General features: G+C 34.2%; 1 protein-coding gene across 7 annotated transcripts in view; it reads left to right on the top strand.

The window, feature by feature from the left end:
* The window catches only part of tle2a (TLE family member 2, transcriptional corepressor a), a 41,397-nt gene that overhangs the window by 12,727 nt on the left and 12,271 nt on the right, over positions 1 to 16,399 (top strand). For all 7 annotated transcript variants that reach the window (XM_051095323.1, XM_051095322.1, XM_051095321.1 and 4 more), the window contains exons 3-5: positions 6,002 to 6,065; positions 8,421 to 8,465; positions 15,906 to 15,968. In XM_051095323.1, coding sequence (XP_050951280.1) covers positions 6,002 to 6,065; positions 8,421 to 8,465; positions 15,906 to 15,968 — 172 coding nt within the window. The remainder of the gene's footprint in view (positions 1 to 6,001; positions 6,066 to 8,420; positions 8,466 to 15,905; positions 15,969 to 16,399) is intronic.

The following is a 16,399-nucleotide window of genomic DNA, read 5'->3' as shown; positions in this document are numbered from 1 at the left end:
GGCATAGAAGAAAAGTCTATAATTTTGACCTGTACAACGTATTGTTGGCTATTGCTACTAATATATACCCGTGCTACTTTCATGGTTCAGGGTCACACATAGCATCAGAAAGCTCTCGGATTTTATCAAAAATATTTTAATTTGTGTTCTGAAGATGAACAAAGGACTTACGGGTTTGGAACCACACAAGGGTGAGTAATTAATAACAGAATTTTCATTTTTGGGTGAATTGTCACTTTAAAGTGTGCTATTATTCTGGTAGCTTGCTATAAACATGCTGACCATTATATGTTTTGTGCCTTGATTAACAGTTCAGCAATATATACCTTAGTCAGGGTAGCACTGTATTTAATTTCTGACAGGAATGAAGACGAGGAAGTACAGTGTGTTCAATGAATTGTACTTTTGTTTATTGATTTGTTTATCAACTGACGAAATGTCTTTCTGTAAAACTTTCAATCGACAAAAACTGGTAACACTTTACTATAGGGAAAGTTGTCTGGGATTCAGTATAGCATCCTTGGTTGTCATGCCATGTCATTTGTTGACCTGAAGAAAAATAGCCATTAGCGCCCCCTATGGCGGTACTGAGAATGCAACATGTAATTATGCTGCTTTATAAATCTGTAATTCCTGGATACAACAAAACATGAAATGCATCTGTGTTCATGCACTAGCGTAGAGCACATTTCAGGCTTCAAAGAGCGTATGAGTTCGCATGTGCCGAAAATGCAAATTTGCAGCAAAGGCAAAACCTTCATCAATCCTTTCTCAGGCAGTAATGGGGTTTAATTTAGCTCTGAACTGGACTATTTCACTAACTAATCACTGTGTGCGTGCGCTTTAAAAGCAGAGAGATGAAAAAGCGCTACGAGAATACAGAAGACACAAGGGCTTTTACTAATGAGGCACAGGCATGGCAAATGAAGATGAGATCTGTGAGGAAGTGTCCTCACTTTCACTAATTGGACTGATACTCCTCATCGTCAGACTGAATATTTGCTTTTTCACTCAAATTTCTCATTCAGCCGCTTCGCTTTGAGTCGTCGTTAGGAATTCACTCTGTTGTGATGTGCGAGATGATTAAAAGTGCAGTTAGGCCGTGTGTACATATTGAAGTAATGGTGCTTTGCTGGCAGGACTGCAGGCAACCTTCAGATTTGTCGTACGTTCAGATGATCATCTTATTGACTGTCAAGGAAAGGCTCCCTTTCTCATTTGTATGATTTTGAGGTTCAGTGATTAAGGGTGGGAGTCTTCAGGTACTTTTTTCTTTAAAGCTGGTTTAGGTTGATTTTGACTTTAGACATTAATTACTCACTCTCATGTCGTTCCAAACCCATAAGATCTGCATTCATCCTCAGAACCCAAATTAAGATATTTTTCATGAAAAGACCCTGCATACACCCTGACACATTCAAGGCCTAGAAAGGTAGTAAGGACATAGTTAAAATAGTCCATGTGACATCAGTGATTTAACCAAAATGAAATTGTTGAAAAAAGTTGTTATTTTTGTTTTCTTTGCACACTAACAGGGCTCTACAGTGCGACCATTTCAGTCGCATTTGCGACTAAAAACTACTGCGTGCGACTATGAAGGGAGTATGACTTTTTAAGGGAGTTTGTAAATGAGATATTGATTTAATACAAAAGTTAAATAAACAAGAAGTTAACATTAAGTGACTTACATTGTCTGACTATAACACTATTGCCTGATTTTGCTCTATTTCGTCATCAAAAATTGTCTAAAACAAGTCACAACTGAGCCACTGCGCATGTCCATTCGAACGCAGCAGTGTTTCGTTTATGAATGAACGTGTTTTTAAACAAATCTAGTGAGTCAATGATTTAGTGATTCCCATTCATTAATACAGTCACTTGCTTTATTCCTGAATGAATCAGCCGTTCGAGCGAATCAAATGAATGAATGATTCAGTAATTACATCAGTAACTTGCCGCCACCTACTGGCAGATTTAGTTTCATTTTTAAAGGGGTCATCGGATGCTCAGTTCACTTTTTCATGTTGTTTGAACATTAATGTGTGTTGGCAGTGTATCTACACATCTACCCTATAATGATAAAAATCCATGCAGTGGTTTTTAATTAATCTGTAAAAATAATATCCCCTTTTTCAAATCGAGCCATTCTCAGATGGTGTCACACCGACAGAGGCCGCTCCCACAATAGTTGATTGACATGAACGTCTTACCTCAGATCAGCTGTAACAGTCTGACCTCCATTGTTTCGATGCCGGAGCAGGGATGTAAATTAGACAAGAATATCTCAGATTGAGCGATTGAGGTGTTGTGTTGCTGGATGTAATAGTGAACATAGTGGTTGTCATTTACTCCTGACATCTGAGCCGCTGAAGATGCAGTGGTTTACCTTTGTTTGTGAAGGGAATGCACCTCCAGATCTACATAAATGCGTCTGTGTTTGCGCAATCATTCGTGATCCAGCTTCCCCTACAGCAGAAGTGAGTACAAGGGTTTTTTTATGAATCTCTGCAATCACCTTTCCTAATAACATGCTAGTTAGCAAAGCTAATTTGCATTTAAAGGAACAATCCCTCAGAATGGGATGATTTTTTTTTTTTCAGAGCTGATTTTGGCAAGGTAAAAAGGGTGTTGTTTTACACAACCATTGAGAATTTTTAACCAAAGTATATTGTAGACTTTTCATTAAGACCCTAAAGAATCATATCAACTTGTGGAAAATGGGCATCCGATGACCCCTTTAAAGTATCTTTTCAGTTATTTCAATCATTTAATATTTCTGTATTCAAGCAAATGTTTTATATTTAAAACATTAATTTCAACATGTATTTATGAATTTAATTGCACTCATGCCATCTCTGAGCCTCATTAAACATGAAAATACACCTACAAGCCACTTTTGTGTTCTGTGCCACCACTGTAGTTCAAATAAATTTTGTTAATACTGATTTCATTTGATTGGTTACGTATTCTTATTCGACTTGTTTTTATTCTGTTGTTTTAATTAGAAATTTTATAAAGCTTAAAAATATAATTTAAAAAAGACATAAAAGATGACATACTTTTAATAAAGTTAAAAGTAAAATGCCATTACAAAGGTAAAAACAAAATTCCCCTGTAAATCATTTTAAGGAGTTAAATATCACCTCATAATGGGAAGGCTAATTTTTGGTCAGATTTTTTGATTATTGATTAGAAGGTGCTCCTAAAATTTTGACTGTGCTCCTAAATTTAAAACATTTAGGAGCACAAGTGAGGTTGAACCACAGATGTCACATGGACTATTTTAATGATGTCGTTACTACCTTTATGGGCCTTGAACATTTCAGTTGCTTTGCTGTCTATGCAGGGTCAGAAAACTCTCGGATTTCATCAAAAATATCTTAATTTGTTTTTTAAAGATGAACGGGTCTTACGGGTTTAAAACAACATGAGTAAATTTGGTAAATTGTTGTAAGGGGTAGAACAACCAATGCTCTGTGATTGTTTGGCCTGCCAGAACATTCCAGTAGCTGTTGTTTATTGCGTGTCAAGGTGTCGTGCCTGCGTTTAACGGATTTGACCTTTTGAAGTTTAATTCCACATTAGCCTTGATTTGCCTCTATAAATCCACTCCAGCCTCGTGGCGCGTTGAACTCCCTGCGCCCTTTTTCCAAGTGGGAGACACTGCAGAATTTAAATGATGATATTTAAATCACGTAACCTATGTAAATATAAGCTGAAAACAGATCTAGCATCTTTATCCAATGAACCTGACAATATTCTGAGCTGTCATGCTGTTTTCTCCAACTTCCCCTCCGATTTTGCACAAGGGAGCGATGTCTTCACCGCATCGCATAATTGAGGCCAACTCATTCAGGCGAGATGGGAAATAAATAAATAAGCAGAGACGGTCTCAGCGAAACGCGCACCGATAGATTTGTCAGTTCTCGGAAACCCTGCGACGGGGGTGACTTTTGCAGTGAGGCAATTCCAGTGTAATAAATTCTAGAAGGGGAATGAATTTAATCCTCCCCAGCTCCCTCTCTCACTTCCCGCACATACACCCCGCTCCCCCCACCCCCAGCACCGCACGCCCATCATCCTCTGCGCTCTTCCTCACTCGTGGTGATAAATGAGTCAATTATCGACGGTTGTGCGCAGTCAGTGAAGGAGAGCGGATGTGCCGTTATTACCTGTTGCGGCGCAGTAATGTTGCGGTATTAATCATATTCTAATTTTCCCAGGCCCTCCTGCGCGCTCGCATAAATCTGACGCCTGCAAACAAGTCAGTGTGTGTGAAGAGCTGAAATACAGCCAGGAGATGAGAGAGAGTGTGCTGTTCTATTGTAGTGGATTCAGTGTTGGTGTGGGGTTTCTGTCTGTTGGTCTGTCTTTGTTACACTGAAATAATTTGTCTTTGTGCATCTATTCGTCTCTGTCTTTATTTATCATGTCTGTCTGTCCATCTGTCTATCTGGCTATATTTATGTATCGTGTCTATCTATCTGTCTGTTGTGTCAAAAGTTTTTGAACAGTAAGATTTTTAATGTGTGTGGTTTTTTTTTTTTTTTTTTTTTTTTTTTAAATGAGTTTCTTCTGCCCTCCAAGCCTGCATTTATTTGACCCAAAGTACAGCAAAAATGGTAAAACTTTGAAATATTTGTACTATTTAAAAGAACTGTTTTCTATTTGAATATATTTTTAAAATGTAATTTATTTCTGTGATTTCAAAGCTGCATTTTTAGCATCATTAACTTTAGTCTCACGATCGTTCAGAAATCATTCTAATATTCTGATTTGCTGCGCAAAAACATTCATTTATGTTGAAAACAGCTGAGTAGACTTTTTCAGGTTTCTATGATGAATAGAAAGTTCAGAGGAACAGCATTTATCTGAAATAGAAATCTTTTATAACATTATAAATGTCTTTATCATCACTTTTGATCAATTGAAAGCATCCTTGCTAAATAAAAGAATTAATTTCTATCATTTCTTTCTTGAAAACTCCAAGCTTTTGAATGGTATAACATATATAATGTTACAAAAGCTTTTTATTTCAGATGAATGCTGATCTTTGGATCTTTCTATTCATCAAAGAATCCTGAAAAAAGGTACTCAACAGTTTTAAATGTTGATGATAATAACAAAAAAATCAGCATATTATAATGATTTCTGAGGCCTGGAGTAGTGATGCTAAAAATTCAGCTTTGAAATCACAGGAATAAATGACATTTTGCAATATATTCAAATAGAAAACGGTTATTTAAAATTACAATTAAATTAAAATGACACTTTTTGCCGTACTTTGAATCAAATAAATGCAGGCTTGGTAAGCAGAGCAGTTTTTAAAAATCATTAAAAAATCTTATGGTTCAAAAACTTTTGAATTTTCTGTTCATCTTTCTGTCTTCGTCTCTGTCTTGTCTCTTTGTTCCTGTCTGTCGGTCTTTGACTTTTGTCTTTACACATGTTCAACTTGTATTTGTCTCTCTATGCATTTCTGTTTATCTGTGTCTCTGCTCTCTATCTTTCTCTCTTTGCATATCTTTTGTGTCTTTTATATTTTATATCAGTCTGTATGTCTGTATTTCTGTCTTATGCATCTAATCTGTCTATAAATTGTATATCTGTCATTCTGTCTCTTTCTAATTACGTTTCCGTCTTCATTAACGGTCTATGTTTGTCTTTATCTTGTCTCTGTGATGTCTTTTTATTTGTCTATTTCTGTCTGTCATGTCTCTGTCTGTATGTTTGTTTGTCTCTAGGTCTTTGTCTGTTTTCTTTCTATATTTATGTCTGTCCTTACATCATGTTTTCGCAGTTCATCAAAGGCAGCCTGTACTACATATTGTATAGTGTTATAGACTGTCTAATAAAACCATCAGTGCCTCTTTTGAATCATTCACCTTCATTTATCTTAGATTCAAAATAAATAAATAAAACTCAACACCCAAACAGTCCAGTAGAATGTCTCTTTCAACCAATTCTTCAAAACATATCTTTGTCTGTGTTTCTCCTGCAGTCTGAAGTTGGAGTGTGAAAAGCTGGCCACAGAGAAGACAGAAATACAGAGACATTATGTCATGGTAAGACAAACACACACACACCCCAACTTAGTTTTGCATCAGGCATCAGATGCGACACACATCCAAACAGCAGACATCTTTCTTCAGCCCTCAATCAGAAGTCCTTCAAACGCAGCTCATCCATCACACAGAATGAGTTTTCAGAGGCGCTGCCATGTGCCTCAGTGCCCACAGATATGGCAGCTATGTGCGCCTGGCATGCCATTTGCTCTTGGCAGACGGCTTAACCCCTTTTCTCTGTCCGTTTTCTTTCTCTCCTTTTTTTTTTTTTTTTTTTTTTTCTTCTTCTTGGCTCATAATTTTTTTAGTGTGGGAGTCGCCTAGCAACACCGTGGGCTCTTGGCAGAGCTGGTGAATACAACAGGCAGCTGTCAGGCCGGCTTCTTTTATTGCCAGGGTCTTTCTATCCCTCCGTCTCTGTTGTTTTTACCCTTTTCTATCTGCCTCTTCTTTCCTTTTTACTTGATTCTCTCTATCTAATAAAATTACACTGTTTTTGACTCTGCCATACCAGAATTAATCCAGCTAGCTGAAAGGAATTGATTGCTGAAATTGAACGTTGTTTGTTTACTGCCACGTTGTTGTTGTTTTTCCCACCGAAACCGACAAGTATGAGTTTTTGACTAAGCATTTGAACAACAAAATGGTAAAAAAAATAGACTATATTACTTGCCTTATATTAATCTCTTCTTGTGTCTTGTGAATCTGTTTTGTGAGGATCAAAACAATTTTTCTATTTTTTTTTTTTTTTTTTTAAGCTCTAAGCTGATTCAAAATGGCTTTAGGTGGATGAGGACCAGCTTCTCTAACCTGTTTAACACTGAATTATCTGTGCAAACTGGTCTTAGATCAGTTATAAACAGCCATTTGTGGCAAGGTCTGTCTTTTCTAAAAGTGTGATCACATTTACCATTGTTGGCCAGTTTTTGCAACACATTTCAAGGAATCCATGCAATCAGGAATTTCAGATGAGGGTGAAAGTTTCCCAATGCAGATTTCAGAACAGGTTCAAGATGGTCACACAAATTCGCCACGCTGGTTTGAAATGGTGTTGTCAAAAGTACCAATGTTGGTACCAGTCGGTACTGAAATTTAAAAAATGTGGCGATACTATCATTTTCAGCACAGTTGAGCAGATTCTTAAACACCACTGATTGGCCATTATGTGTGGTTGTTTTGTTTAGTGATAGTTGTTCATGGGTCCCTTGTTTGTCCTGAACAGTTAAACTGCCTGCTGTTCTTCAGAAAAATCCTTAAGCATTTTTGTGTATTTGGACCCTTTCCAACAATCACTGTATGATTTTAAGATCCATCTTTTCACACTGAAGACAACTGAGAGACTCATATGCAACAATTACAGAAGGTTCAAACGCTCACTGATGCTTTAAAAGGAAACACGATGCATTAAGAGCCGGGGGGTGAAAACTTTTTAATTTAAAGATCAGGATAAATTTAACTTATTTTGTCTTCCGGGAAACATGCAGGCATCTTCTGTAGCTTCCGAAGGGCAGTACTAAATGAATAAAATATAACATTTAGCCAAAATAAGAAAAATGTACACATTTTCATTTGGTTCAAAAGTTTTCACCCCCCAGCTCTTAATGGATCGTGTTTCCTTCTGGAGCATCAGTGAGTGTGTGAACCTGCTGTAATAGTTGCATATGAGTCCCTCAGTTGTCCTCAGTGTGAAAAGATGGATCTCAAAATCATACAGTCATTGTTGGAAAGAGTTCAAATACACAAAAATGCTGGTAAACCAAATACTTTGCCTGCTGTTCTTTATAAAAATCCTTCAGGTCCAACAGTTTAATTGTTCAGGATGAACGAGGGACTCATGAACAACTATCACTAAACCAAAAAAAACACAGATGTGGATTATTCAGGTAACAGCACAGTATTAAGAATCAAGTGTATATAAACTTTTGAACGGGGTCATTTTTATAAATTCAGCTATTATTTTCTCTTGTGGACTATAAACGTAGTAAACGTCTTACATGTGAAATATCGTATTCCGGTCAGTGCTAAATAAAAAATAGCATGCTTTTTGTATGATCCCTTTTATTTTGATAAAATTAATGTTTTACAGATTCTGCAAGCTGTATTTAAATTTTTGACTTCAACTGTATTTGCATGTGTGTTGAGCATGTGAACACAACCGTTATACATCGCAACACTGTTGACTGTAGAATGTGATCTTTTTTTGCCTGCCAAATGTCACTAATGTTTAAGCACCTGTGCAGAGCGGTTTGGTTTCCAATGATTTCCAAATAAATTATGATAGTAGTTAATGTTAAAACAGCCAACTCAAGTACTTCCTGTTGTTTTTCAGATTAATGATATCTTTTTCTTTTCCAGTACTATGAAATGTCCTACGGCCTCAACATCGAGATGCACAAACAGGTAAGATTGCTGGTTCCTTATGCTGATATCTTTTGGTTTAGCAGTTTTACACCAGTTACACTGAAGCCTATAGTCAAAGGTTAAGGTAAACGCCTTAAAGGATTAGTTCACTCCAGAATAATAATTTCATGATAATTTACTCACCCCTACGTCATCCAAGATGTTCATGTCTGTCTGTCTTTCAGTCGAAAGGAAATTAAGGTTATTGAGGAAAACATTACAGGATTTTTCTCCATATAGTGGACTTTAATGAGGATCAATAGGTTGAAGGTCCAAATTGCAGTTTAAATGCAGCTTCAAAAGGTTTGACAGCAAAACTAGCAAAACAATTAGTCATTTTCCAAAAAAAAATGTTAATTTATTTGCTGAAAAGGTCACATGTGACAAAGTCGGAAGTACCCACCCAGTGTTTACACAGTGAATGTTTTCCAACATGACTACGTAACGTGTGAAGACGCAGACGTGCATCACAGAGCTAGTGCAAGATGAGCAATTGTGGTTAAAGTATATAAGTTTATATTTTTATTTAGAAAGTGACCAATCTTTTCACTAGATAAGACCCTTATTCCTTGGATTGGATCGTGTAGAGCCCTTTGAAACTCCACTGAAACTGCAGTTTGGACCTTCAACCCATTGATCCCCATTGAAGTCCACTATATGGATAAAAATTCTGGAATGTTTTCATTATTTCTTTATTTCTTTTCGACTGAAGAATGACATGAACATCTTGGATGACAAGGGGGGCATAATTCATCATCATTTACTCGAGCTCATGTTGTTCTAAAACTGTTCAAGTTTCTTTCTTCTGTTGAGCACAAAAGAAGATACTTTAAAGAATGTGGTTACAGACTTTCTGTTAAAAAAAATATTCTTTTGTGTTTAACGGAAGAATGAAACTCATACGGATTTGAAATGACATGAGTTTATGGTGACAGAATTTTTTGTTTTTTGGATAAGCTGTCCTTTAAACAATGTAATTCTATTTAGAGAAGTCAAAAATGATCAAGAATTTGCCTCATATGCAGTTGCAAATCCACTTCCAGAACTAAAATTTACAGATAATGTCCTCACCCCCTTGTCGTCCAAGATGTTCAGTCTTTCTTTCTTCAGTCGTAAAGAAATAGTTTTTTGAGGAAAACATTTCAGCATTTTTCTCGGCTATGGTGCCCCGAGTTTGAACTTCCAAAACGCAGTTTAAATGCAGCTTCAAACGATCCCAAATGCGGTTGTAAAAAATCCCAGCTGAGGAAGAAGGGTCTTATCTAACGAAACGATCGGTTGTTTTCATAAAAATAGTACAATTTATATACTTTTTAATGTCAAAAGCTCGTCTTGTCTTGCTCTGCCTGAACAGTTTTTGTTCCGGTTCAAGACAGTTAGGGTATGTTGAAAAATTCCCATCTAATGTTCTCCCTCAACTTCAAAATCGCCCTATATCGCTGTTTTACCTTTTTTGTTAAGGGTGTTTGATGATCTTTGCGTGTTCACTTTGCAAAGACTGTGTCGGTACTTCTGCAGTGATGTAGGATGATTTTGAAATGATTTTTGAAGTTGAGGGAGAAAATACGATTGGAGTTTTTCGACATACCCTAACTGTCTTGAACCAGAATAGTGGAGACCAAGACAAGACGAGCATTTGAGATTAAAAAGTATTTAAATTGTATTTTGGAAGTTCAAACTCGGGGCACCATACCAGTCCATTATATGGAGAAAAATGCTGAAATGTTTTCCTCAAAACCCCATTTTTTTTTTACGACTAAAGAAAATAAGACATGAACATCTTGGGTGACAGGGGGTGAGTACATCATCTGTAAATTTTTGTTCTGGAAGTGGACTTCTCCTTTAAGTGTTTTATAATGAGCATTGCATGCTTTGAGATAAGATGCAACCTTTCGAAGATTACATAATTAAAAAAATGCATCAACCTCACTAAACGGCTAGTTAGTTCATACGTGACTAGTTGACCATCGTGGCCTATCTCTGGTCCTTTGCTGTGCATGCAAACTCACTCAACAGTTTTAACGTGGGCTGACAGCGAAGAGCCGGTGTAAAAAAAAAAAAAGCCTGTTCGGTGTCACGTCGTGATTTGTGCTGGAGAGTTTTATTATTCCTTTTATCTTTTGTAGGGTTCATAATTCAGATTCAATTATGCAGGGATCTTTTTTTGCAGCCCTTTTATATAGTCAAAATCCTCTTAGGTCTGGCCCGTGGCACTTGTTTTAAAATTAATCTGCAAACAAACTAATTAGATCAACAAATAACGCGTCTGCAGCACACACTCCCGCCGTTCCCCTCAAACACACACACACACGCGCACAGGAGTGTGTGTGATTGTCTAAAAGTAGCTAGCTGTGACTTTCTCGCTCTCCTTCCTCATAAATTGCGTCTGCTACTGCATCTGCATTTCCCGACCTTCCTCGCTCCGTCTCTCTCTCTTTCTCTCTCTCTCGTGCAGATGTCAGGTCAGTTTAAATTAGGTCAGCGCTCTCGGAGCGTCTGTTCTCTCCCTCCGTTTCAATTGCACTTCTTTTTTGACATGCTCTACGAATTCCCTTCTCTAATGTAACTCCCCCCCCTCCTCGTCTTTCTGCATCTCCCATCACTCTGTAATTTCCTTAACTGTGCCTTTCTACTAGCCTCTTTTTTTCTTCCGATTTCTCCTCTTTCGCTCCCTCCTTCTCGCCCTCCCCTTTTCCCAGCCTCCCCCACTCTCTCTCCTCTGAAGATGTCATTTTGTAGTTGCCGTTCCCTAACAAGAAATCATTGTGTTTCCCTGGGGAGGGCTGTGATGGATGGATATAGAAGAGATGGGGGGTGGGGGTCTATTCCTTCTTTCTGGAAAGTGTGGAGGGGAGGCGGGGGTCTTCACACAGCCAGTAATTCACTTTAAGAGATAGTGGACTCAAAAATTAAAATACTGTCAGAATTGAGTCACACAGTCATATTTTGACATACAATAAGGCATTTTGAAGATTGCGCTGGTCGCTCTTTTACAGGCAGTTACAAAGAATGCAAAAAATGTGGAGAGGTGTCCTTAAAATGGTCATACGAGGATTATTTTTGTATTATTGGCATATTTCTTTAATATGTTAATCCTTTACAATAGTGTCATTTGTTAACATTAGTTAATGTATTAACTTGCATGAATGAACAATGTTACATTTATTACAGTATTTATTAATCTTTGTTAATGTTAGTTAATACAAATACAGTCGTTAATTATTAGTTCATGTTAGTTCACAGTGCACTAACCTAATGTTAGCCAACACAACGTCTGATTTTACGGAAATTAACATTGACTAAGATTAATAAATGCTGTAGAGGTGTTGTTCATTCTTAGTTCATGTTAACTAAAGTTGTTAACTAATGAACCTTATTGTGAAGTGTTACCATTAATACTTGGAAGAAGTTATTTTCTGTTTTAAATATAAAGTTTTAATTTTGTTGTTTTTTTATCTTTATTTTCATGTTTGTTTGTTTGTTTGTTTGTTTGTTTGGTTCAGGAAGATTGGGACTTTTTGTAATTGAGATGACTGGGAAAAATGTCTGAAATTACCCTGAATTTTGTTTGTTTGTTTCCCTTTTTTTATTTTTATTTTATTGTATTATTTTTTTATTTTAGTAATTTAAGTTAAAATGAATGGTTCCTTGGTAGTATTATTATTATTATTATTATTATTATTATTATTATTATTATTATTATTATTTTGTTTTTGTTTTGTTTTTTTGTTTGATTTGGTTTGCTTTTTTATATTTTATTTTCAGTTAATTTTTTTTTTATTTCAAATAGCTTATTATTATTTTTTTATTTATTTTTTTTTTTTATTTTTTTGGTTTGTTTTGGTTAATTTCGTTTGGTTTATTTTTGTTTGCTTTTTATATTTTATTATCAGTTAATGTTTATTTTAATTAAAGTAGTTACTACTATCATTTATTTTTATTGTTGTTGTTGTTGTTGTTGTTGTTGTTGTTGTTGTTGTTGTTGTTGTTGAAATTTAGTTTTTTTTTGTTTTTTTTTGTTTTTTTGTTAAAAATACTGTAATTGTATTCAATATTTTGAATTAGCTTTTAATGTTAGTTTACATTTTAATGTTTTTATTAGGTTTTTAAAAATGTTCTTTAGATATTTAAAATAAATTTAGTAATTTTATATTGTAAGTTTTAGTAATTTTAGAACTTGCCAGGATAGCTGTCAACCAATTAATTGATTAATCCAGAAGTTTGTACATATATATGTATGTGTATATATATATATATATGTGTGTATATATATGTATATATATATATATATATATATATATATATATATATATATATATATATATATATATATATATATATATATATATATATATATATATATATATATAACTTTTTGTATTTATGTATAAAATATTTATATGTATAATTTTAATTACATATAGACAAATATTATTGTACTATACATATATACATTTATGTGTATGTATTTATATATACACTATAAATATACACAGTACTCACATATATTTTGTAAACAGATTTTTATTTTGGATGTGATTAATCGCAATTAATCACGGTTACTTGTTTGACAGCCCTCTTTTCATTATATTTTCATGGTGTCTTTATGTCCTTTTGAAGCTCAAAAACTCAAAAACAGTCCCCATTCATTGTAACTGCATGGAAAAGAGCGATTAACACAGTCTTCAAAATACAATCTTTAGTTTCACAGTAAATTCATACAAAAATGAAGTCATACAGGTTTGATGCAACATGAAAGAAAATCATTTGTGAGTGTACTGTCCCTTTAAGAAAAAAATCGTGATGAACACAGATATAACAGTGTTAGTTTATACCTGTTGGCAAAATAAACAGCCGTGAGGAGGGTTGCCCTCAGCTTAAAGGAGCTCTTGTTTGGGCCGTTGGTAAATGATTATAATAGTCTTAGCGTGGCAACCCCCAGCACTGCCTCAAAAGACACAGCAGCTCAATGGGGCAAGACCAATGTGACCTGCTCACAGGGGGAGGCGTCACTCCTCTCGGCTGGACCGGAGCAGCAGATGCTGGGCATGAATATTTCAGGCATCCCCTCTCCTTGCTGCGCAACAATTAGCATGAACCAGATGTGGAGGGCTAAAATATTTACTAGCTGTGTGAGCAGAGGTAGCAGGTTACACACCCTTGCGACAGCTTGTGTGATAGATATGTTTCGGTGGACAGGATTGTATTTTTTTTTTTTACTATTGCTGAAGCATTTCGGTTAGCACTGTTTGGTATCTGTAGTCTCAGCCTTGTGCTCAAGGAGTGTATATGGGCTGCTTGATACTTTGTGCAAAAAAAAAGGCTCTAATTGGCATTTTTTCGTAATTTCTTTGGCTTTATGAGGCAAAATGTGCACTGTTGGCATCAAACAATTTAGTAGATTTGTGAAAGTTAGTAAGTTTGTTGGTTGGTCACCTTATATATCAGTCAAACAGTGTCTTTCTGTCTGAGTGGATGGTTTAGTGTCAGTCATCAAAGTCTTTTACTGCCTTAATTATAGCTGTCGTGTCATCTGAACTAATGCATTAGTAATACTACTACTCATGAGTAAATGCAGTAATATTTTTATTATTGTATTTGTTGTTGGCAGTAAGCTTTATTTTTTTTTTTTTTTATGTAGTAGTAGTAGTAGTAGTAGTAGTAGTAGTAATAGTAGTAAGGTTGTTTATTAATTCTGAATCTGAAACTACTGTAAGTACTACTGGTAGCAGTAGTAATACATTAATTAAAACTACTAATACAATAATAGTGTATATATACATATTATTGTTGTAGTAGTAGTAGTAGTAGTAGTAGTAATACCATTAGCTTAGATGTATTAATTGTTGTTGTTGTTGTTGTTGTTGTTGTTTAGAAGTAGTCGCTATACATTTGTCTAAATGTGTAATAAAAATAAACTTGATTCAATAGCAATAATATAAATTAAATAATAAATATTATAACAATTAATTAGTAGTAGTAGTAGTAGTACTAGTATACATTAGTTTAATAATATAAATAAATGAATAATAATAATGTGTATATAACAACAACAATAATAATAATAATAATAATAATATAATATTATTATTATTATTATTATTATTATTATTATTATAGTTAATAATAATAATTAATAATAATAATAACAATAATGAATACTATTGTTTATTATTATTATTATTATTATTATTATTGTTATTATTATTACGATTCAAAAAGTATTATTCTAACATTTATTTATTAGTTGATACTAATAGTAGTGCTTGTAGTAGTATTTTACTGTTTAGTAGTACAAAATGTATTAATTATTCTGAATGCATAACTTCTAATATTAGTTCTATTATTAGTACTACTACTATTAGTACCACTACTAATACTAAGAAAAATAGGCATGGTTGTACATTAGAAGCATATCTAAATAATAATAATAATAATAATAATAATAATAATAATAATAATAATAATAATAATAATAAATGTAGTAGTAACAATAATTTGATGATGCTGATGATGATGATAATAATAGTAGTAGTAATAATAATAATAATAATAATAATAATAATAATAATAATGAACAATAATAAACAATAATAGTTAATAATCCATCATCATCATCATTTAGTAGTAACAATAATTTTTTGCAGAATTTGTTTATTATTATTATTATTATTTATTAATAAAAAATAATTGTAATCATAATCAAGAATAGTAAAAAGTTTTGTTTTTAACAATAATAATAATTATGATTATTATTATTATTATTATTATTATTATTAATAATGATAATAAATATTCTAACATTAATTTATTAGTAGTGTTATAGTAGTAGCACGTTTATTATTATTATTATTATTATTATTATTATTATTATTATTATTATTATTATTATTGAGTAGAATTAATAGTATTACACTTAATTATTCTGAATGCATAACTATTGTTAGTACTACTACTACTACTACTACTACTACTACTACTACTACTACTACTACTACTATGAATAATAGGCATGGTTGTACATTAGAAGCATAATAATAATATTGAATATCATTATTATTATTATTATTGTTGTTGTTGTTGTTATTATGAATAAAATATAATATTTTTCTAACATTTAGTAATACTAATAGTAGTAGTACGTTTAGCATTTACTTGTAGCATTTTATTATTATTTAGTAGTATTCATAGTATTAAATGTATTAATAATTATTCTGAGTGCATAACTACTGTTAGTACTACTACTGATACAAAGAATAATAGGCATGGCTGTACATTAGATGCATAATACTACTACTACTACTGCTACTAATTACCAATGACCAAATTAGGGTTTCAAAGGTCATTTAACATGTCAAAAATGTACATTTTGTATTAAATGAAATCTATTTTTGCTTTCTTCCTGCCTCTGTATCCCTCTCGCTCTCCATATCTGTGCAGACGGAGATCGCCAAACGGCTGAACGTGATTTGTGCCCAGCTCATTCCATTCCTGTCACAGGAGGTGAGATGAGACCAACACACACTCAGTCCCACAGCTACACATCATGAGACTCACACATGCCACATTGCGTTCAGACGTTCCTTGATTGATCATTCACTCGCCTGTGCTCACACACACACACACACACACACACACACACATAATATCGCTCTTTCTGTTTCTCACACGCACACAATCACACTCTTTTCTCTCTTCCTCTCATATTTCCTCACGTTCTCACATAGTCTCTCGTTCAGATGCCTCTGGGAAGCCTATTGTTATTCTTGTAAACCCACTTCCACAAAAACGCTTACGGTTTGCCCAAAGCTTTTCCTGACAGAAGAAAAACAACTTCCCCCTCCTGTTTTAAGTCTGTGTATTCATACAAAATACAGCCCTGTGTGTGTGTGTGCGAGCGCACACGGTCCAGAAAATGAAAATCACGCAGTACA

Source organism: Labeo rohita, chromosome 22, assembly GCF_022985175.1.
Source record: "Labeo rohita strain BAU-BD-2019 chromosome 22, IGBB_LRoh.1.0, whole genome shotgun sequence".
Lineage (NCBI taxonomy): Eukaryota > Metazoa > Chordata > Actinopteri > Cypriniformes > Cyprinidae > Labeo > Labeo rohita.
This window is presented reverse-complemented; position numbering and strand designations above follow the sequence as displayed.